At 42.7% G+C, this 23,628-nt stretch overlaps 1 protein-coding gene across 5 annotated transcripts in view; it reads left to right on the forward strand.

Moving 5' to 3' along the window:
• xirp2a (xin actin binding repeat containing 2a) overlaps window positions 1-23,628 on the forward strand; it is a 57,474-nt gene that overhangs the window by 4,395 nt on the left and 29,451 nt on the right. For 3 of the 5 annotated variants that reach the window (XM_053883414.1, XM_053883432.1, XM_053883423.1), the window contains exon 2: window positions 14,336-14,411. In XM_053883414.1, coding sequence (XP_053739389.1) covers window positions 14,336-14,411 — 76 coding nt within the window. Of the gene's footprint in view, window positions 1-14,335; window positions 14,412-20,286; window positions 20,428-23,628 lie in introns of those variants that run through there. The other 2 variants (XM_053883439.1, XM_053883448.1) reach the window with 2 other exon arrangements.

Here is a 23,628-nt window from a genome sequence, read left to right on the forward strand (position 1 = left end):
TAGTTGACTATCATATTTAAACATAGACAAACAATGAGGTTGGATCGCCGAAATTACAACATTTATCGCGATAACTTTTTTTTTCCATATCGCCCAACCCTACTATTAATACAAACTTAACAATTGTCACTGTGCAGTGTTACTCAGATTCTAAATGATTCACATCCATCATACTGTATATCTATGTCCAGTTTATTATGGTCTCAGCCACTGTTTTGCCTGGAGCTCCACTTTTGTGTGGCCATTACAAATTGATCACCCTCTTTTTTTTCCTTGGCTGCTCCCATACCAGTCGCTTCCACTCACATCAGGCTGTATTTCGGGAAAGAAAAGGTCACTCAATGTGTTGAATGCTTAAACGCTATATGGTCAACATGGCAAAACATTCAGGCAGCCGGATATTTCCCTCAGGGCCGAGAGGAGCCTAATCAGAGTTGGATATTGAACCTCTGTACTGGAAATGTTAAGTCAAACACACTTGGATTGCAAATGAAAAGGGAGAGGGAAGTCAGTCTGTTAAAGGCTTGACATAACGTTGACATCCATTCAGCATCGGCTTTGTTCCGTGTCGCTCCCGGGCTCCATATTAACTCGCCCCGTGCCCGATCTAAGGTTTGTAAAGCACGAGTGGCAAGCTCCTGTGTCCTCAGGGTAGAGAAGAATGGAAGGGTGTTAGCTAACCACCAAGTTTACTACTAATGCTCATGTAATAAATTCAGCCGTGTGGGTGGAAGCAAACTGACTCAGTGATGCTGTACTTAGTGTTTCTTCATAATAGTTTGCGTCATTGACACTGCGCAGTCCATGTGTTTTAGGTTTTTATTATTGTAATGTTTTTTATTGTCACATTTTTGCGGCATTTAACCTCAACTATAACGTAACATTTTTCAATTATTTTTATTATTATTATTGTTGTAGTCAATAATAATATCGTGATAAGAATGAATATCAACAAATACCAGTGTCTCCTTCTAGCTGCGTTTTTCATGATACTGCTAAAGTGCCACAGCAGATAGTGTGATTGATGCGTGTAAACTGTCACACGGGGGATAATCTGGTAGAATAGTGTAGTGTGGCAGATGGTGGCGGCGATTTGAGCTCACACTGTGTTTGTGTTAGATACCACAAAGCTTGTGTCTGTGTTTTCACTGCTCTGTGTCCCCACTGCAGACCTTTGCTGGGAGGCTGAACAGCTGCAGCGGAGGGAAACCTGGTTGTGTGCGAAATGTATTTGGTTTAACTACAAGCACATTCAGTCTTTGGTGATATTTCTACTGGAATTTTTCCTGACTTTTAGGCAAGTGTAATGGAAGCAAGCGGTAGCCTCTTGATGCAAGCAGGAACCTCCTTTGGCTCCATGTCCAATGAAGCAGTGCGTTTCTCGCTCTTTGCTCCATTTCTCATCAGTAAACAGTGCTGTGTCGTTGGCCAGCTGGTCATTACAATGACTAATGTCCTCCCCGGTGGCCTCTCGGTCATGGGCAGAAATGTTTGTGCTGGGATGGCGGTCCCTTTCTTGCACGCGTGAGTGACACCACTGTTTATCTTTATCAGTCTTCTATCTGGTCTGATGCGGATATAGTTTGCGCTTTACAATATTTGTCAATACTTGCAGTCTGAAACAGAACTATATTGATGTGGTTTGTTTATTGCTGCTTTAAATGTGCAGACCACAATGGAGGAGTTGACACACACACACACACACACACACACACAGTCTAACTAACATTGTTGCCCAGCAGGTGGCAGTGCAGCATCTCTCTGTTCCTCCCCTCTGCCACAAGACAGCCGGTCATCTGCTGAATATGTTGGTTAGACTTCATGCCTTCCGGTGCCAACATGCAGCAGTCTGCTTAAACCTGTCCAACAAACACATTTTGATATGGTTTTTCAGTTTAGAAAGCACAGAAAATAAGATCACCACTATAATTTCATCACTTGTTCACACACAGATTCATGGTCAAATAAAAAAAACCCCCATATAACTGGAGATTAAAAACAGTGATTCCTATTCAACTCAGTGCTATTTACGTGGCCTGTTTGTGTTCCCTGGTGCACTGCCAGTCTCCCCTCAGCCACTGCAGATCCACGGCGTCGCTCCCTATTTGTATCAGTGACACTCAGCTTCCATGACCCTGTAGCCGTGTCCCCTTTTCACTCCGTGCGATTGGTAGTCATCGCTGCAGACCAGGAACACTGCATGAGGGAGATAGATATCAGTCTGTTATTGTTTTGACGCTTCACCTTTCACTCATGAATATTTATTACACCAGTGACAACAAAAATGTCAGTCTTTCCAGTGTTGTTCTGCAGTAGCAAGTGCTTCACACTTTTTCACATTTGTTGATGTTCTGATCTTCATCATTTTCCTATTAAGGAACCTTTCAAGTTATTCAAATGACTTGTAGTGTGGGTAATGTGATTGTTTTTAGTTGTTTATGTCATATTTACAAATGTCAATAGAATGTTGGTGAGGTCACCCGATGAATAATACTACTCATAATTCTCAAAGAGGAGTGAATGTTGTGTTAAGCCATGTTGGTTCCCTCTCATGAAGTCGCCGTTGCAGGCGACCAGCCGTCTGTCAGGAGTTTATTTTTACATGAATAGTCAGTGCTGCTAGTCAGAGCACTGCTTCCCTCGTGCTCAGTATCTCTTCTAACATATACAGACGTGGTGCAGAAATCCACAGCTGTTTTGCCCTTTAAATCCACGCCAAACTTCTTTTGATAAAATGTTAAAGTGTTGCAGAGGGAAATGTGAAACAGGGCTGCGCTGACGTTCATCTTCCTGATATGTGCTTCAGCATATGGGATTACGGAAGACAGACACGAGCAAGAAGGAAACGCACTTAATTAAACGCTAAATAAAACCAAACGCTGCGATGAGCTGGCGAGACATTGATCCAAACTTGATGAGGACACCGCCGTCTTCATCAAGTCTGTTGAGCTCGTAAAAATTCCATTAAGTTTTGCTCGGCGTCTCTTGCGTCTCTGTTGCGCAGATTCAAATCTTTTAATGGAGCCGGCTGCGCGGCCCGTGAGTGTGATGCATGGCCAGGCTGCCCTGTGAGGATGACTCTGGCTCCATGAATAGGCGCACGCTTACGTGTCCTCACTGCCTGCCAGGTATTCCCTCTCTTTTAAGGAATTTGAAGCAGAAATGTGACTCATATCTCCGGGGTCAGCAGCGTATCGTAGATTAAGGTGAATCACAGACGTCTGCTGCTTGGCACGTACAACAGTGATACGCCTGTCTTTCTGCCTGCAAAACCCAGGTGTCATTGAGAATTTGTAGACTCACAATTTTGATCTGTAATGTTGATCACAGTTTCCATGGTGATGAACAAGATCCCTTTTTTTTTCCAATTCCGCCCATGACTGGGTGAAATAGATGCAAATGTATCTGCTGAAATTGTTTGGAATTCCATGATCAAGATGTATGTTTGCTATAATAATAATTATTTGTTCAAACAATTATGTCAGCGTTTTCCTTAGGGACGATGCCATTTCTCCATCTGAGGTGGAGAAATGGAGCAGCTAAAAAAGCCCACAGAATAACAAGATGACAATTCCACATCAGCTCTAACTTGATGCAAGTGAAGCGGCTCCTTACTGTATCTGCAGGAGGGAGCAGAGCAGAGCCGCCTGCCTGAGGCCACTGACTTGAGCCATCTCTCTGGCTGTGTCCGTGCTCTCTCACTGATTACCCAGGAGCCCGGGATCATAGATGATGAAATAAGATTGATGAGTAGATGGAGATTCAATCCTCTTAACCTCCAGTTGGAAATAATAATGCCTACAGTAGGATAGGGATGATCAAAGCAGACCACATGCCACTTCATAAAGGCCACTGGATACTATTGTCCAAATTCTGTTGCCAGTGCTCACACACACAGCACATTGTGACTGGATCCTCACCAGCTCCCAGTTATGTTCTGCTAGTATTAAAAAAAAAATCCTCACCACCAATCAGTCCAACATGGTCCTTCTCTCTGTGTCCTTCCTTGGCTTCACCAAAGACACACTATTAACTACTGGGGGTGACACTCACAGGGAGCCTCACAATATGTGCTCCACAGTCGCAATATTGTCACAATATTGCAGTGGCGCCCAAAGTTTTGTGAGGTGTTTGTATTATGACTCATCCAAAAATATGACAAACTAGTGAATACAAAATAGTTAACCGGTCAAATGTCTGTTTACAGTGATTTATTCACTGCAATTCACAGGACGTAATAGTGCGATGAAACGCTGAACATAAACGGCATCAAGTCCATCACTCCAAAATTATTTTTATTTAATATTGATTAAATAAGTGCAGAGGAGGGAAGATCTGTTGAAATGTCTCAGTCTGTCATGCAGCATGGCTGCCTCTGACGTCACAGGATGAGGTCACTGTGGAGACTTCACCTCCAGAAAAGTCTTCCAGACGCCGCTTTATTTTGGGGTTGGCTTCCACACGCAGCAGAAGTGGAGCCTCAGACACTGGCTGACAAACCAGCCGCTTCATGAGGCTTTCTAGTGCCCTATTTTATGAATTCAAATATCGATTTTCGTGGTCGGACATTGATGATCGCCATATCCAGTTTTAGTCCCAGACTCAGGTTTTGTCCTACATGCGGAATATCTCAGACCAAAAACAGTTCTGCCTCACAATCATCTGTCTCAGTCTAAGGTACATCTGGTAAAGATTCAGAGGAAATACCTACAAGAATCCACTTGATCAGCGCCATGCCAAGTTTTCAAGGTCATCTACGGTATAAAGCTGCCTTTCGCCTTTCAATGTATTATCCCCAAGGTGATGGTGTTTAGCGTGGGGCCTGGCGCGAACCCTTGATCTAGTTCCTCTTCCAGCTGCCCCAACCACTGGTCTGTAACAGGCTGGGTGTAGTGACTGGGTCCAGGCGGCTCCATTTGAAGTGACAGCCAATAGAAGAGCAGATGTCTCAGTCAGCTCTGGCAATGACAGAAACCTTGTTTGCTCTATCCAACACCACCTCGTCAGCCAGCCCTGCTAACGTCAAGCAAAAGTTTCATCGGTAACAACATCAAAGGACATCTCTGACTGTGCCTCCGTTCATCATGCAACAGCCATCTTAAATCCAGTCTTTTTTCAATCACTGAAATTGGAGTTGCTTTCTCTAAATGGCAAATTTGCACTTGAAAGCCATGTTGGAGAGGATGCGTTTGAGAAGCAAAGCGGGTGACTTGAAGTTATTTGTGGCTGTTTGAGACACGGCATCAAAGGGACTAAACCAGCTGGGCATAAAAACAAGTGCTCCTAAATGATGATAAATGATAGCAGAGAAGGCGGTCTTAAACTTGGCCAATGCAAGATGTGAAAATGCCCAAAAAGGGTGAGAGGAATCTACCTACCCCTCTCGACTCTGGGCAGGAAGCACCTGTGCTGCAGGAGGAAACATGAAAGACAGGAAGGATGGAGAAACGCAGTAAACAAAACTAGCCATATTTTCCTGTTTTGTGGAATAGTTGGACAAATACAGTCTGTGACAGACAAAATGGAACCTGGTAATGTCAGGCTCTTTATGGAAAGCATTATCAAAGTCAAGGTGTGGCAGAAAGAAGTCATCGCTCTTATCATTCACTCATTCCTGCCCTTGAAGGAGGAGCCTCAACTCATCTTGGTGATATTTCAGGATGAGTTCAGGAATGTAAGGGATCGGACACCGACACACCTGGCTCAAATTCGACTGCAGTTATCCTCCAAAGGTCTGCAGAGAGGGCAAAATGTCTTAAGTTCAATGACTTCAGGGTCCTATTTCAACAGCTGCTTGGAATGCTACGAAGGGAAGGAAAACTTTTTCACCCCGTTGAAACACCTATGTGTTAAATTGCGAAAGTCACCTGACGAGAGTTGTTATTTGACACCTTGGGAGTGAGAATGCGTTGAAGAGAGAAAGACACAGGTGGTAATGAGGAAGGAATAAAGGCAGTCGCATGCACTCTGGCAAGTGACAAGCTAGAAAGCTACCAAACCCCAGAAACAGGGGACCAGTGGTGCGTGGCCCGAGAGACAGAAGCAGCGGGAGCTGTAGTGACTGAAAGAAGAGATGCATTGTCTGACACTGAAAAATGGATGGAGAAATTACAAAACAGACAAAAATGGAGGCGTCAAAGTAAAAAAAAACACAGGATGGGAACAGCTGGAACTAACATGAATCCTTTTTCGTGGTAAAATGTGATTAGAGGATTGAAATAAACTTGGTATTAGATGAGGGTGGCTGATCGTTTTAGTAACAGGAAGTGATGTAAATTGTTGCTCCTATGACTTCTCATTACGATCATCCGATCTGCATCCCCCAAATATCCATCAGGCATGCTGTACGTCAGCTGATGTCATCTCCCATGAGAGGTGTATATTTGGGTAGGCTGGAAACAGAGATGCCTCCTGGGCCTCTTAAGTTTGGTCCAGTATAAATAGCGGTGGCTGGTGCCGTGGGTGTTGCTCAGTGAACACGAAAACATCGTGGAGTCTGATGAAAGACTCTGAAATATGATTTACATTCTGTGAGCAGAAGGCCTGATTGTGCAAGTGAAGATGGAGGGAGTTGATAGGAGGGGCAGGGAGAGGGTAGGGAAGATGAAGATGGATAGTGAGCAGCGGAGCAGATGAGCAGAAGGCGGGGATGGTGTGTGTGTGGGGGGGGTGGGGGTGACCCAGGCGGAACCAAGATGATGAACGAGCGCAGATTTTAGCCAGTCAAGCAGCTTGGTCTGATTAACAAATGATATTTTGGGTCCCGACAAGCCGAAGCGCCATCAATCCAGCGCTTCTTCATTTCTCACAAGATTTGAGATGAACTTGGACATTGACAACAAATACAATGTATTTACAGCACTTTAGTTCGACACAACTTTCAGGAGGAAACACTTCACTCAAATACGTGAATGTGTTATGGGTGAATTCCAATTGCTTCCTTAATCTACCTCAAAAATGACATGGACCAGCCCCATTCTCATTGGAGTATTTGGCTCAGTTTTGAGATTTGACAGCACCTACTTTAACTTCGTGTAATGCCCAAACTACCCAGAATGCATTGCATCTTTCAGCCAATAAAAAATGCCATGCAAAGCAGCGCAGTAAGTGAGCGAGAAATACAAGTGTTGTATAATCCATTGTATTATTTTAGCAAATTTTATGGATTATTTACCTCATTGTTGTGTGAAACGTATTTCCATTTTAAGGTGTTTCGTCAATCGTCTTCTTCTCCATCTGAATTGACAGACTGAACGCTGCTTTTGTGTAATGCTGCCCCCCACAGTCTGAGGACATAACTGCATTGCTAAATCCCTCTTGGCCCTTTACACTTGGTTTTGAGGTCTTAGGTTGAGGGTCAAGGATTGAGGGATAGGGGAGGAATTGATATTCACCCCAAGAATGTTCCTATCATCTGTCACGGAGTTAAGAATTTGGTTTTTCCACTTGCATTGTAATGACTTTTTCATTCCCTTTGTCTTAAGCTATTTCCCATACAGGATGCCTCATGCCAGTCTCCTCCACTTCAGCCATTCTTGATGACCAACCTGATCACTCTACGCCTATTCATGACCTTCTTTGTCCCATCCATGAGCCGCAGTGTTTGTCCTCATCTTCTCCTGTCTGGTCCTTCTATTCCTTACACTGCTTGTCCAACATATTCCCTTCGACGCTGCCTCTTCTCTTTGTGTCAGAGCTACTCTCCTTATTCCTTCCAAGAAAGAATGTCTGCACAAATACTACAGTATTTCAACAGCAGGTACTTTCATATTGTGACTTTAAGGGTGATTTCAGGTTGCCTGTCATGACCTTTTCAACATTCTAAACATTTTTTGCTGATGCTGTCTTTCATTTTCACCTGCTTAAATATGCACCAGCAGGTTGGATCTTTTCCAACTGTGCAGTTTTCTTGCGGCTTCAGATATTGTCAGCTGTGATCTAGAAGTATTTCTCATAACTCGCCACGCTCAAACATAAGACGAATAAACCTCAATACTTTCTTTTACTCTGTTTTCTCACATTTAAAGTTGACCTATTGTGTTTATTTTTATTAAATAATCAAATGTCACTCATAGAGGAGCTTCACATCAAAATGTTGGTTTTATTGTTTGTATATATTGGATTATATGTAGTAAACAGCATCACAATATATTGTATTTTCCTTCTAGTTTCATGTATTGGCAAATTCCTTCCAGTTTACAGCACAGCAGAAATGACAGGCCATACTCAATTCAGACAAATTCAACAGCCAGAATTAGTCCAAACACTACAGACAGGACGGGAGGAGATGGGTACAGAATCAAAGAGAAATATATTGTTGATACAATATGTTTAAGGTGACGCCATGAGTAGGTCTGAACCATAGTCACCACATGAAGCAGAAGCACTGCGGAAATGTTGCACCAGATACACAAAACAAACCCCCCCAGGAGAAAATGACGTAAAACCATATCACACATGTTTTCAATGATCGGGTACAGCAAGGCATCACCTGTGACCTGAACCGCAATAGCAGCTATTTTGATGTATCCAATTTTGTTTTGTAATGCAGCAGTATGAAAATATCCATTTGTAGCAGCTGACATCTTCCACTGCTGGATTGTTTTACTACCAGGCTGGTGATTCACACTTTAATTCAGGCTCTGCCTCGACCCCCTATAAATCTCCTGCCTCCATCGCCTTTGCCTCGTGTTTACATCAGCGTTGTTTTTTTTTTTTTTTCTTTTGCCTTCGCTTGCTATTTATCTTTGCGAGCTTCTACCTTTCTGACTCTTTAACATCCAGTAGATCCTCTTTTATTTTCCTGGAACATTCATTTCTCCTTTGTGTCAGTTAGTTGTGTGAAATATTCAGTCATAATGAGGACAATCGATTCAGGACGGATGGGTGCAAAACAAAACAAACAAAAAAAAAGTGTCTAACACTCATCACCCAGGCATTAACACCAACAGGAATCAAAGCCGTTGCCAACAATGAAGGCGGAAAGAGTGAATAGCATGAAAGCAAAGATGACCTTCCAAAAAAAAATATTGTTGGCAGTTGCATAACCACAACAGAGAAGTAGTGATGGAGGAGTGCAGCTGAATAGCCTCAAGGTCCTTGGGCATAAATATGCTTTTATGGATCTCTTTTTCGGATGTGTTTTTCCTCAGAGCTCATCGTGTTCCATCTTTTTGTAACAAACTGCTCATCTCCTTTTCTTTATACCTCCCCCCGAATCATTGTGAGGCAACAAAAGTCTCCTCTTGCAATTCTCACTCTGTATTTTGCTTAGTCAATAAAGAAGAAGCAACAATTCCTTATCAAGCCGCAGACCTTGTGCTGCAACCACAAGAATATATGGCCAAACTTCATCGAGGCTTACTGATACATGGTGACATTCCCTCCTGCTATCGTCTATCTGTCCCTCCAGGAGATGGCGATCATTGCTATTTACACAATTTCAACCAATCCCTGCGAGTTCTGCCAGGTGATGCTATATTCTCCAATCCCTGCGACTTTCAAGCAAATTCCACCAATCACTTGAGTCTGCTTTCCTCCACCCCTCTCCGCGACATGTACGGCATCATATTCCCTCCCTCCTAGTTGAGATCAAGTCATGCGCGACACCAAATGCCCACATTTTCCCACAAATATTGCTGCCAAGGGTTGCAATTTGGACGTGAGTGATCCATTCATGAATGTCCAAATTCCTGAATGAGTGAAATGTAGAATAGACGGAACTCACGAGTGCGGCTTCACCCGAACACTATACGGGGCGGACGTAAACAAACATGGCTGACCCCCAGATCCATCTCTCTCCAGGATATTTCTGACCCTCTACATCCCGACCCTGTGGAACAGATCTGCAGCTACTGTTGTGATTGGCTGCTCACACACACACACAAACATTCCCCACCTTCACCTCTCTGACTCCGCCCATCCAAACCTCCGTCAGGCTCTGCCCTTGTGAGGAGCTCCGTAACAAAACAACCAGCGCTCACTACATTACATTACATTACTTTATCATATTTTTTATGTAGCATGTACATAACGGGGGAGTCAGTCAAGGAGTCCTTTTTAAAGTAGACCTTTATTGAAGACAATGAACGATGTCTAGTGTGTCGCAAACGCCGTCGGACTCAGCCCCGACGCAGGGAAAATGGCAATCTGCTTTTAGTCCTGTTGAATAAATGTCCACTAAATCATATCTAATGTAAAAATGAGTGATTTTCATTTTGGATCTTGACCTAATTACTCATGTACACTTCATGAGTCATTCTGTTTAATACTGGCAACAGCATGAGACAGCTTCCACTGCTCACGGCACTTGGCCATCTGACCGATCGGTCATTCAAGGGAACTGAATATTTGAATACACAGTGTCACTTTGTGTACTCGTGCTCACTCGTGTGTGCAATGTTTGGTTCCAAATGAAGTCCAGTCATTTAAAAATGACAGGCAATGCACCAGGGAGTGTTTTTCTTTTCTTGGCACAGCCCCTCACTCACACACACATCGTGGACTTAACTAGCGGGGACACTTCAGTGAGTGGAGCATTGGCATTAAATTAACCATTTCATTGACACGAGAAGTGCCAAGGGAAAATGTGCCATGCTAATCCAGTACAAGCCTCTGTGTGGGTGGGTCGAACCAGATTTGGTGTGAGGCTGTTCAACAGAAAAGCAGCATAGATAAATACTTCACATCATCACTGGCACGGGAAGTTTCTGCGGATATTCATCATATTTTTTTAAATAGATCAATGGGTTTGGTACATGCTGCTAATGTAAACAGGTTCTGCTCTGCCTCTTTATTGGCAGATCGAATGATACTGATGGTTGCAATATACTGTAGTGCTGTAACTGCTCACTTGCTGTGTAATGGCTTTGCTGATAGGATATCTGTTGGAGTATGCACTGAAATGCACAGGTCGATGTGTAAAGTGCTGTTTCTGTTATCACAGTATTGTTTGTGATCCACTGGTCTTAGTCATTTGTATTGGACCAGCAACCCCTGGGGAGCCATTTGAATGTGTAACTGTTGAACTGTGCTCATCTGTTAATTCAGATGTGTTGGGATTCTTTAACATCACCGAGTATTATCATTTCCAAGAAATATTCTTGCACTATAGGAATGTATTTATGCACCACAGTGGGAGGAAGCAGGAGTTCCTGGAGAAACCCCTGGCGGGCTCTGGAGTATAATGAAACAACCTATCCTCACCCCCATGGCGTCATAAGTTGGGAAAGTGGACTTTTGCGTCATATTGTGACGCCAAAAGCAGCCTTCAGCGTTGCCACTTGACATCATCATATTGGATGTCACGATACCAAACGGTCGTGACTGAAACGCATGGCTATTTCACAGGCTTTAAATACCAACTGACATGTCACATTTTTTTTTTTTTTTTTTTGCTGCGGAAACTCTAATGTGCTTCAATAAAAAACCTAATGCGCCAACATGCAAGCGCTGAAGGCGTCAGTATAGGCCACTAAAGTCCCCTTTCCCAACGTCAATACATGACACCATGGGAGTGAGGATGGGTTGCAAGGAGAAAATATGTTCCTCTTGGAATAGTATTTTACCTCAATTTCAGTCTACAATCCCAAAACCTTTACGGGTACAATGTAACTTCTCATTCATCCAGATCATTGAGTATAATTTAAAAAATGGAACTGAACTAAATGAAGTGAAATGAACTCAGGTAATTTGTTTGTAGAAATGAAGACACAATCGTCATGTTCCGCCTGCTCAGAAAGAGCACAGTGTTGTTGTGCCACCAGTAAAAGTGTGGTTGTTCAACTCGCCACTCACTCGCTCCAGTCTGCACAAACTATTCACACGTGTCCCCTGCTTTCCAGGATTATGGCTCCTCACATGATTACAACTGATTCATGGCAGCCAACTCGCACTTTCTGTCAGCTCAGCTGAAGAGAGTGCAACCTTTGGACCGGATTGTGGACTAATGGACTTATTAAGAGTGACATTTTTAAACAGTGTGTGAGATGGGGGGTGAGCAAAAAGATGACACTCGTCCTCTGAGACCCTCCTTGTTCCGTGGCGTGTCATTAAAGTGTGCCTGGTTAGAGCCCGGGTTGTTAGCGGATGAAGAAAATGTCAACAGTCTGACATAAGTCAACCACGTGAATAAAAATTCCTCCCAGTGTAATGGTAATGGCAGTGCAGACTTGCATGTGAAAGGCAGGATGCCCTCCTGAAGCAAGTGTGGCGTGTATTACCATTTCCCGTTTCCATGGTTTCACAATTACTGGCCAAAATGGCCTATTTGTAGGTGAAAGTCACGGATGAAATGGCCCCATATGGCCAGCATTGATTTTATTAGCTGATCCACATTATAGCTCTTTTTTTTTTTTTTTTCCACCGGGATAATCTCTTGCCACAGCCCCACCGCGTTTTGACAGGTTGCACAGAGCGCTGTCCCTTATTAACTCTGTCAGTCTGTTAGATGCAGACCGTCCTCCGCCACCAACCCTCGCAACCCCTCTTTCTTCTTCCTTTGTGGCAATCTGTGCCGAAAGGGAACATATGGCAGGGACTTCAAGTTTGAAAGCAGTCATCTGCATGAGAGATTTTTCTGTGGTGCTGCTGTTGTTCATCCAATTGTTGTGTTTCATCAAGCGGAAAACTACCATTTTCACATTCCTGAGTCCGAATATTGGCAAAAACACTTAAAAAAAACACATTTTGTACCTAACTGGAGAAGATTTCAACAGAAAACCCAATTTTAAATTAGTATTCAGAAAGCTTCCAACTCTCAGTTTCTTTTTTGTTTAGACACCAAGCTCCTTCAAAAATTGTAGGCAAAAAAATATTGCAGTGTTATGACAATATCGACAGATATTTCTATAATAATGGTAATCTAACTTCTTTACAATCAATCAACCTTCGCTAAGAATGTGTTGAGACAATATCAGAGTAGTGTGTGTACTACTGCACATGAAATACACAACTCATTTTAACGATTTAAAAGATTAAAGGATACATCAGAAACAGAATAGAATTTATTGCCATGGTCAGTGGCGGTTCCACCAACTAGGAAAGTGCTTCAAAATAAAGTGCTGTAAATAAAATAAAATAAAATAACAATGGCTGATCACAAATTTAACAGTCTGATGGCTGAGGGGAAGAAGCTGTTCCTGTGACGGGAGGTTTTGTAGTGCAGTGATGGGTAGACGGTTTAATGGCACAGTATTGAGTGGTTGATGAGGCTTCATGTTATTAGATGACGCTCCCTGCTCTAAAACCTTTGGAAGTGAACAACCATTTCAATGAAACTTCCGATCATTTTTACACCAACAGCACCATCTGGTGGCCTCTGACAATAAGGATACTGTTTCATGAAGCCTCATTCGCCCTTCACAGGTTTCATGAAACAGTGTCCTGTTTTTCAGAGGCCACCAGGTGGCGCTGTCTGCTGTAAAATATTTGGACTTGAACAACTAATTCAGTGAAATATAGCATCCTTTCTAAAAAAGGAGCATCATTTGGTGGCCTCTTAAGTTTCATCAACCCTGTAATACTGCTTCTTGACACCTCATCTACCTATCACTAAAGCTCGATGTCCTTTTGCAAATTCCCCTGGTCCACTTTTTGGATCCTTCTCTGGATAGAGCTCTCTTTGTCGGCCACCCTCGACGTGTTTCTATTGGCTTGTAGTGCTTGTTATCTGTGAGCTGTGCTGCTGGACCGGGTCAACTCGGCTCTTCAGATGGACACAACTGCTGATGTAGATGTCAAACTATGATACGTTTTAATTTGCTCTCAAAGGTAAACGTCACGACAAACTTTGAAAGGTGCGTTCTGTTCCCGGCCCTGCAGGCTTCCAGTGACATCAGTGCATAACTTATCATTACCCTTCCAAATCTGTGAGCATGTCGCCATGTAGCCCTGGTCTGAAGAAACACTGTATTCCCAGAGTATCGGCCTGTATTTCATATTTCTTTTTTATATATATATATATATATATATATATATAGAAATTCTTGGCCTGTAAATGTTTATTGTAACACTGTTGGAAGCATGCGAGTTCTAGAGGCAGACAAAGAGTCAAAGGTTGAGGTCACGCACGTGTGAAGCAAGGTTTGTTCCCTCTGGATAATTGTATTGTATTTTCTACTGACTGAAGTTGTTTTCTTGCTTGTGACATTGTTTGCCTGACAACACAAGATGCTGTGCTCCACTGACGGCATCTGCAGTTGACCCTGGTGATGACGGACCTGTTGACATTGCTCTCAAGGACCCTGTATTGTGTGATGCTATCAGGGATGGTTGCTTGACACGTGAGCACGTTATTTGATTTTAAATATGACTCTGTCTGTCTTTTTCTGCTCAGGAAGTGTCGACGGTCAGTCTGTCAAAAAGATCAAGAAGTCAAACTAAAGACCAGACCATGGCCTCATCTCAGGAGAGTGAGTATCTCTCTTTTCCACTCATCAGACATGACATAGATTGAAAGTGATTTAAGAAACTAGGAGGGCAAGGATGCGTGGTTCTTTCTTGGATCAGCAGACAACATACAATGAGATGCTTTTCTATTCACACCATATGATAAACATTTGTAAGACAGCAGCGTTTATGCTTATTGTCTGATAAAACCTCCTGAGAGAGGGTTATAATGGGAATGCTTTCATGACTGTGACAGAAGGACCGAGGTAGTTGGCTGCAGGTTGTGGTGTGTGGATGCTGATAATGGTGTTTACAGGAAGAGGAGTACAGTACAATGCATGTAAAAATTGCTAGAGAAGTGAAAGTATCCGCCTTTTCAATGTGCCTTTCTAGAATCAAGTGGCAGGTTTAAGGTAAATCCAATCAAAGAGTCAGTTTTTATCTCACTGTCTGCAGGTGTTTGCACTCTCTCTGTGCTTATCCCTTTAGTTTGAAATGTGTTCCCAGAGCGCTGTAACAACTTGGAACTCTTGCAAGCCTGACCCCAGACAATAGTTCCGCCTCACCATCTCCTTCACTAATTCAAAAAATGTTGCAAAACCAATATAATTCCTTAGTGAAGGAGGCAGTTTGATTCATTTCACTGTCTGCAGGGGTTTGCGCTCTCTCTGTGCTTTTCCAGGCTGCATGTCACTAAATAATTCTGCAACGTTAAACAGGTGAATTGTCCTTAGCAGAAATGTGATTCCTCACAGACTGTGGTCTGAAAAACACCGAAGCTGTTTCGAGCCCATATCAGTGGATGGAGCATCATCAGCGGTGGCACATGTGGTGCCACTGTGATCAGAGCTACATGGTTTAGTGTCTCAGGTTTGGAGCTGTCGCTTGCTCTAAAAGCATGTTCATTTACAAACAGTTGGAAAGAAATCTACCTCGACTAAGCTGAAATGTGCAAATAGGATTCCTATTCCTTCCCCTTGATCGGAACATTTGGAGGATACATAATTTATCTGTTTTTACTATGAAATTCTCCGTTTTACGTCGGTATATGTAATGGGTAAGTGTAGTACTAGTGTCAAGAAAGGGATTTGTTCTGTATGTGTCCAAAAAATCAACGTGTGTAGAATACATTCTGTCTATAACTGAAATCTTCATAGAATTCACCTGATAAACAATAGCTTTTAATGGCTGGATGTGATGAAGTTATTGGAAAACAGATAGATAAATCTACAAAAGTGATAGATACAGTTGTGGTTGTCATCACATGGAGGTTCAAGGAAGGTGTCGTGGAAGTCGTTTGCATATGATGTGCCATCCTCAGGTCTGTTCCCTGTAACTTCAGACGTATCCCTGGCAGTCGAGTGACTTACTTCCGGGATTGGACATTTTGATGTCATCTCCCGCAGTACAGCAACATTTTGGCTTGGTGTTAATTCTGGGCTGGGACCTCAGATTTGCTTTTTCTCCTCATGTTTTAGTGCCAACAGAGAAGTTTATTTGCCAAAAGAGGTGGTAATGAGAGCAGTGACAGTGGTCCAAAAGCTGTAAAAAAGCTTTTATATTAAACATGTAGAAGAATTTATGACATTCGTTTATTTGACCAGCTAAATAATCCACCACTCATATTTATATTGGCTCTTTAAATGGGATTATTTGCAGTAAACCAGGTTGACAGGATGATGCACTCGCCCTCCCACATACACACTCACTCCCGTACCTCTGTCTCTGCTGGACCCTCCCATTGCCAGAACCCTTTCCCCAGCCTCTCACCCTAAACCTAACCATCCAAGAGACATGGCTAAGCTGAACCAGGACCCAAACTTAAACACAATTATGACCCAGTTATTTTGAAGCCTTCATCCTCAAATTGAGGCTTAACCTTGTTGGGACGAGCGAAAGGAAATGGTCCCCAGCTTCTCACCCTAAACCATCCAAAACAAATGGCTGACCTTAACCAGGACTGTGAAACAAACCCAAATTTTATTATTAAATGTAACAATAAGAGTTGAAGTTTTAATCCTCAAATTGAGAATTAATTTTGTGGGGAGAAAAAGGCCCTCTCACACACACACACACACACACACACGCACACACACGCACACACAAACAGCCCTTGGTCTCGTCCTGTCATCCTTTCAGTTTCTCCTCCGTGGCTAAAAACAGAGCGTGTTGCTGATCCTGTTGTTGTTTTGACTGAGCGCGAGCTTTTGTCTTCCCTGAAACGTTGACACTGACAAGCACGCAGGTCAGTTTACTGACGGAGAGCAACAGAGTTTGAATAAAGCATGACAGCTGTTGAAACCATTTTTATTCACTCCTAAATCTTTGAGCTGACATTCGGATGACATCATCTGCTTATGTTTTTATCAATACTGTCACTGGGTGATCTGCAGTATGAACAGATGTGGCCACAGGAACGACACACGAGAAGACAACACAAAATTAACGCATTTTTTCATCTATCTCACTACTTGCTATACCTGCGACCAAAATGCAGAAATGCTTCAGGAATTTCCTCTGATGGAAATCTCCCCTCAACTCCACCCCAGGGACAGGTGTTGACCATTTCAAACCTTTTCAATGGCTTCAACATGCTGTGAATCAGCCAGTGCCTTCGATGTGTGTTATTGGATTGTAGTTATCACCAACTGCTTTAAATGTGTAAATAAAAGGAAGGAACTCCTAGTTTTGCCACCTAAGGGAATCTCAGAGATAAACTGCATTTACCCGGCTACTGGGGCGCATAAGAAAGATAAATAAATAACATAACTGCATTGACTGCAGTTACCTAAAAAACTCATTTTTATATTCTTAATTTGCTGATGATACTGTATAGGGTGGTACACTATAAGACCAATATACCAATTTCTTTTTATCCTCACAGGAACCGCTTTTTTTTTATTAAAGCACACAGTATATGAAGAGCTGCAGTAATGATCCCCTCTTTAATACTAAAGGGTGCTAGCTTTAATTGCTGTAATAATATGACTGGTCGCTCCAGTCCTTCAGTAATGGACACTTTATGCAGCGATTTGTTTTGGTCTTTCAATTACTGTTATCCATGCTTTCCCCAAACAAACTGTGGCACGGCTATATTTCCTGCTAAATAAATGTCAAATGAAGCGGCCTCTAATATCGGAGATCACTGGTGGGAGCGCCACTTACCAGTGTGATTGTGCTGCCGTGAAACAGACTCCCAAGAACTGCTGAAACATCTTGGTGTTTAATTTACAAAAATCTACAGTCACTCCCTTTGTGTAAGACTGGCTCAATATGAGAAAGGTTCCAGTGCACTTATGTAAAGAGCACATCGGGTTTTTGCCCTTCAGTTCTTCTCGCTTGCTGGCCGCAGCAAACACACTTTTCTTAAGTCCTGGTTGTTTGTTAACCTTTTATGTCATGGTATTTGCTCATTTTAAAGGCACATACTATAATGGTTCCTTTGAAGTTCACCCTATTTTTCGCCCTCGGAACAGGAAATCCATGTGCAATTTTACTGGGATTATCCGCAAGAGTGCAGCTCTTCTGCGATCCTGATAAACGGACACCTTTACTTTGTCAAGGCAAAGCCAGCTGGAGTCTGGCGAGCCCACCTCAGTTTCCATGTACAAGGTCACTGAACAACCGTGAGACTGAGCAAGAATGAATTCTGCAGATGCTTACGAAAGAGACTTGGATTATGTAGGTCAAGAGAGAGCACAGTTTGGCTGCCTAGGTCGCTGACGGTTTAAAGAAAACGTTGAAAAGTGCGGTGGAATAGAGAAGCATTCTTTTTTAAATTAGTAGTTGGAGCTGAGGTTTGTCTTGATCTTTAAAGGTCTTGAGACCAATCCTCAGGAGCCTCTGATTCACACATGTGCTGGAACTTCTACATCTAGTTCAAAGATATTTAACATGATGGGTTATTTAAAAAAAAATATCAAGTGGTATAAGCATTTCTCCCAAGATGTTTTAAAAGATTCAGTACTTTTGGACTATTTTGAGACTCGCCGTCTTATGTTTTTCCAGTATTGTTGTACACATGTCTTCGAGTGCTGCTCAGGCAGTTCAGATGTTTGTGTGGAGATTTAACCTAAAAAGACAAATGACTGGCATGAATTAAATATATATGCATGTGTGTTGGATATGCACGTTTTACATTTGTTCATTAAGATTTCAAGAGCAGCGCTCCGGGGGAGTGGTGTGTGGTGGAGTCAGACATCATGTGAGAGTGGAAGCATCACCACAGCTGACAGAAGGAAAATGTAAAAGTTCGTCTGGTCTTGGTGAAACTTTTAAGAGGTGGGACGTGATGGGAGGGTGTTGGTGCAGCTGCGTGTGATGAGTCTCTCGTGGGACCTTTGGCATGGAGATGATGCACCTCAGTTTGGGCTTGAAGACAGGTGACTGATATTTCAATAAAGATTTTGTTAAAAAAAAACAAAAAAAAACTGCAGGTATCAGAGATTTTCTATGAAGAGATGTACGTATTTAGGTGGGACGTTTCTTCTTGTTTTTGATATTTTTGTTTGTTTTTGTTGTCGTTTTTTTTTGCACTTTAGAGATTAAGAGGCGTTTCACACTGTGGACTTGACTTTGTCTCAGGTGGCCTGAGTTCCTCCTCCTGTTCCACCTTTGCGCCACAGGATATGTCCTATTTATTCTTCTCAGCTGGAGGTGCTATCTGCAAAATTGCTGGTTTGAGGCCAACAAAGAAGCACATCTCGAGGAAGTCGTCATCATGCACACACTCGTCCCCAGATCAAGTCCTCAGATGTGGACCCTCACAGCTAATGCAAGCTTCCCTGTTGGTTTGGTGCTGAAGCTGGGAATGAGGGTGGTTTAGAGAGCACATACTGTAAAAGTCAATCTGATGAATTGCAATGACTTTATATGTAACCTCATTGGGTGACAGGATATTTATAAGACATTTAAAGACCAATAAAAGCAGACTCAAATCAATTCCGGAACTATGACACTAGACGTAACGCTACGTTTGCTTGGAAGCTAGCGATACTCAGACATCACACCCCTTGTGCTAGGAAGGACACGGACCGTTAAAAGCCTCAATAAAAATAACCTTGATATCTATGGAGCTAGATCTCAGCCACCGACTTGAGCGAACGTGTTTTGGTTGTTGTACACTGCAGACATGTTTTCTGCGCTCACAACCATCCTGTTGCTCGCTCAACGTCGCATACACGGTGCTCAACCAAACTAAATCCTAAAGTAATGAAACTGGCGCAAGAAGGCGGAAACAGCTCAACTTTTAAGATTATGACTTACCAGAGGTTGTTGTGCAATCTTTCCATTTTCTTGTGCCATTTTTATTCATTTAGGATTTTTATTAATTTAGCGAGCACGTATGACACTTAGAATGAGGCAGCCCGAGGTTGAGCGCGCGTGTATGCGACGTTGGTTGTGAGCACAGAAAACATGTCTTGAGTGTACAACAACCAAAACACATTCGCTCAAGTCGGTGGCAGAGACCTAGCTCCATAGATATGCAGTCATAGATGCTGTTGATAAGTAAAGAAACATGTTTGTTAACAAAGGCGAGAAAAACAGAAACAGAGTATTTTTTTTTTTTTAAACTTTTTTAAACTTTAACTAAGCAGTAGTACAGCAATGTAGTACCAGGACTCTTCAATTCTTGCATCATGACTTGCTATGTTATCCGTCTTTCTCACTGCTTTAAAAATACTGGTGAACTCATCTGGATAAATCCACAGTGTTCTAGATGTGTCACACGAGAACTGCTGTGACATAGGGTGAAGGGCATGTTGGGTACCTTGATACTTGATACCCTGAATGCCCAGCCACTTATGCTCTTCTCTTCGTGGGTCCTATTTTTTGCGAAGGGGCTGTTCTAAAATAAAATCAGCTGTCACCGGATGCCTGGGCCTCACTTAGCTCAGGAGCCCACTGCTGGAGCTGGACTCCAAGCCTCACTGTCTTTTCCTGCCTAGGATTTCTTGTCCACTCACTTACACTGCTGGACATTGGTACTGGTAACGTGGAATTGTTATCCTTATAGAGATTGACAGACGGAAACGACAGGTAAGAACTTTCAGTCTTCACAAGGGAGCGATACGCTGATACTAAGAGAACAAAATATATTGATGGGTAGGACGTTTCAGTGTATGATATACTTTGTATTGTTAGCGAGGCCGATCACTCTGCTGAAGGATAAATGTTCCTCTGACTTGCATAACCAGCAGATCTGGTGCATTACAACAGCATATCTATTCAGAGACAAAGTGCTTAGCCCGCCATAAAGAAGCTCTGGGGGCGAGAAGTTATTTTTGATAGATATGACAGCTCAATTATTGTGTCTGTTTTGGTTTTTGCCTGTGAGGAGGAAATTGCCCTCCATGGCTGACATTTCAATTAGTGTACCTCATTTCGGGTCCCCTGTCAAACCTCGGTGAGCATATGCTGTGGTCAGGAAACAGTGGCGAGGAAAGCGGCTTCCTCTAGGCTTGAGTTGTGGGGAGAGGGCAGAGCGCACGCCGTGTACTGACACCTCTGTTATTAGGTGCTGGCCTCTGCTTGACACGGATCCGCGGGTCTCAATTTAGCTTGAAGCATGGTGGGAGATTACATGCTGGATTTTTTTCCCTCTGATTTCTCTATGGCTTATTACCAACATTACAACTCATCGCTTCATTGCTCTGAGTTCAGGTGGAAGTACCTGATATTTCTGTTTTCAGGTGTAAATCTTCTCAACGGTTTATTGCTGAACAGGCAGAGATTCCACTGTGTTACTGTTACTGGTTGCACAGGAAAGATATTCGGGGAACGTTTCACCAAGTCTGTCTGATTTTTATTCAGTCATTCATGCTTCACTACATCAAAGGTGGTTGTGTTTTTGATGCTGATCGATCTGTTTGTTTCTGTTCATAATAACGTGAAAAGTTATGGATGGATTTGCTGGTTAATATGTGTACGTGACAATTTAGGATTATCGTCTGGATCCAGGAATGTTTTACCAGTGTTTAGCAGTGGGAGATAAGACCATTTGTACCACATTGGATCCAAGAATTCTTTGGAGAACTTGAAGTGCTTGGGCAACACATCCTCACTTCCATGGCTTTGGGAAAGTGGACTTTTGCATCCTAAGCTGTCGCCAAAGACAAAAGCATCTTCTTCCACAGCAAATCCTGACGCCATGTTATGTGTGTTAGAGGAAAGAAAGACCGAGAGCGGGGTTGGGTAAGCTATTGGGTGGCGCACCCTTCGTTCTACATATAACAACATGCTATGTAAAGCCCCTCAAATGTTTTGGTGGAGGTGACATTCTGAGCTTTTGGTTTTACTTAGAGGCAATGCAGAAGGCTGCCTTTGGCGTCAGTACAGTCCACTTTCCCAGTGCCATGGGGGTGAGCATAGGCTGAATTGGGAGGTTGTGTCGGGACAGACTGAAGCTGCTTGGCTCATCTGCTGTCTGCTCTCTCAGTGCTTTTCTATTGGCTTAATAAACTGTAATGGATTCGATTTCAGTTTAGACCATAAACTGTACTTGATAGGATGAACATGGACAAAACTAAACTCTACTTAGACCATTTCTTCATTTGCTTGTGGCCTCTTCGATCACAGTTTAAAATCATATCAGCAATGTTGCTTCCACCAGCCTCATCGTTGATCAGCACCAGTGGTCGTGTACAGAAATCATGTCACTCATAAAGAGGGCACTTTTTCCACTCTTGTGATGTTGATTCAAGTTGATGGTATTTGGGTTCAAAATGTTCACATATTGAATTTGTCCCTGACAGAGGAAACTGAGAGTCTTTCCCTGTTTCACCTGTATTTCCTCGCCATAAATCTTCAGACTACACCGCAACATGACGCTGCAGACAGCCGCTTTATAAAAAGAGTCTGGGTTTATTTTTTCACCTCCTAGTCAGCCTCCTCCTGTTCCCCCTGACCAGTGTTACCTCACTCCGGTGATATGGCCACTTTCCACGCTGCGTGCTCTTCTCAGAGACTCCTTCAGTCACTCTGTGACGACACGGTGGCGTGACATTCGTCTGGTTTGATAAATGATGGTGTTAACTGCGCCTTTTTGTCATTTGAGGAGTATTTGGTTACACATTGGCCTCAGGTGGGGGGAATCTGACCCCTATTTAGAGCATGAAGCAGGTTTATTTTGGGATGCTGCGGTCTCTCTCTGACCAGTCCTTGGATACACTTTCAAGCCACATGTTGCACGCATCTATAATGGTGGATGAAGACTTTGTCATGAGATGCAAGTTAAGACTCCACCAGAAAGTGCTCATGATGAATAAGGGTCTCCTGTGGTGGGTGAGAGGTGCAATATTGCGATTGGAATAAGAAATAAGGACTTGATCATGCAGTCTTTTTACATATGCTACATCTTTGACTTGGGATGGTGGTTGCTGGAGGGTTAGAAGAATGGGACTGGGGCAAATGTCAAATCCTGCTGAGAGATTTGGCTGGATTTCCATTCACCCTCTGCATTAATGCTTCCAGGTCTAGCAGCTGTGAGGGTCCTTCACTAGTTCGTCTTTGAGTACACTGGACAGATAGCAACAGTGCATTCTGAAGAGTGCCAAGGCGAAAAATGAGCCTTCAAAGCAGAAACCATTTTTGATATTTTCTTGATTTTTTTTTTCATCTTCACAGTGTAATTCCTGTGCTCCAGTCCTCCATTTCACACAATGAAGAAGTTAAGATTGAGTCCTTTGAGTGTGATTGTTTAGTTTGTGTTTAGTTTAACATTTTCTCTTGTCTTAAAGGAGCAAATGTCAAAAATATCAATTTGGATTACATTTTCAGGATATATGTGAAACGGTACAAGGAACCAATGACTGAATGAATTTGAAAAAATCATTTATTATGAAATACTCCACAGCAAATCACTAATATTGTCAAGATAGCAAAAACCACCTCGTACTGTCAATGCAATGGAGGAACACGTCTGACTTCGGATGGGAAGATGTTTGATACGACTCCTGGCTAATGCAAATGTTTTTTTCCAAATAACTTTTCCTGTTCTACCCCATGAAGTTTAAGTCAATAGCCATTCAAAAGGCCTGTGATTGTTACCTCCACCAAAGAAGGTTATATGTTCGACTTCAAAATAGCTTGAAAAGTTTGAAAGATTGAACTCTTTGGACAACTTGTGAGCAAAAAACCTCGGTGTTCGATCCCAGGTTCACATTGAATCACTTAAATTAGTATCATTTCCATGCATGAGCTGGTGTTTGGTAGAGGTTTGCGCTCTCTGAGTGCTTGTCT

This window comes from Synchiropus splendidus, chromosome 1 (assembly GCF_027744825.2).
Source record: "Synchiropus splendidus isolate RoL2022-P1 chromosome 1, RoL_Sspl_1.0, whole genome shotgun sequence".
NCBI classification, from domain to species: domain Eukaryota; kingdom Metazoa; phylum Chordata; class Actinopteri; order Syngnathiformes; family Callionymidae; genus Synchiropus; species Synchiropus splendidus.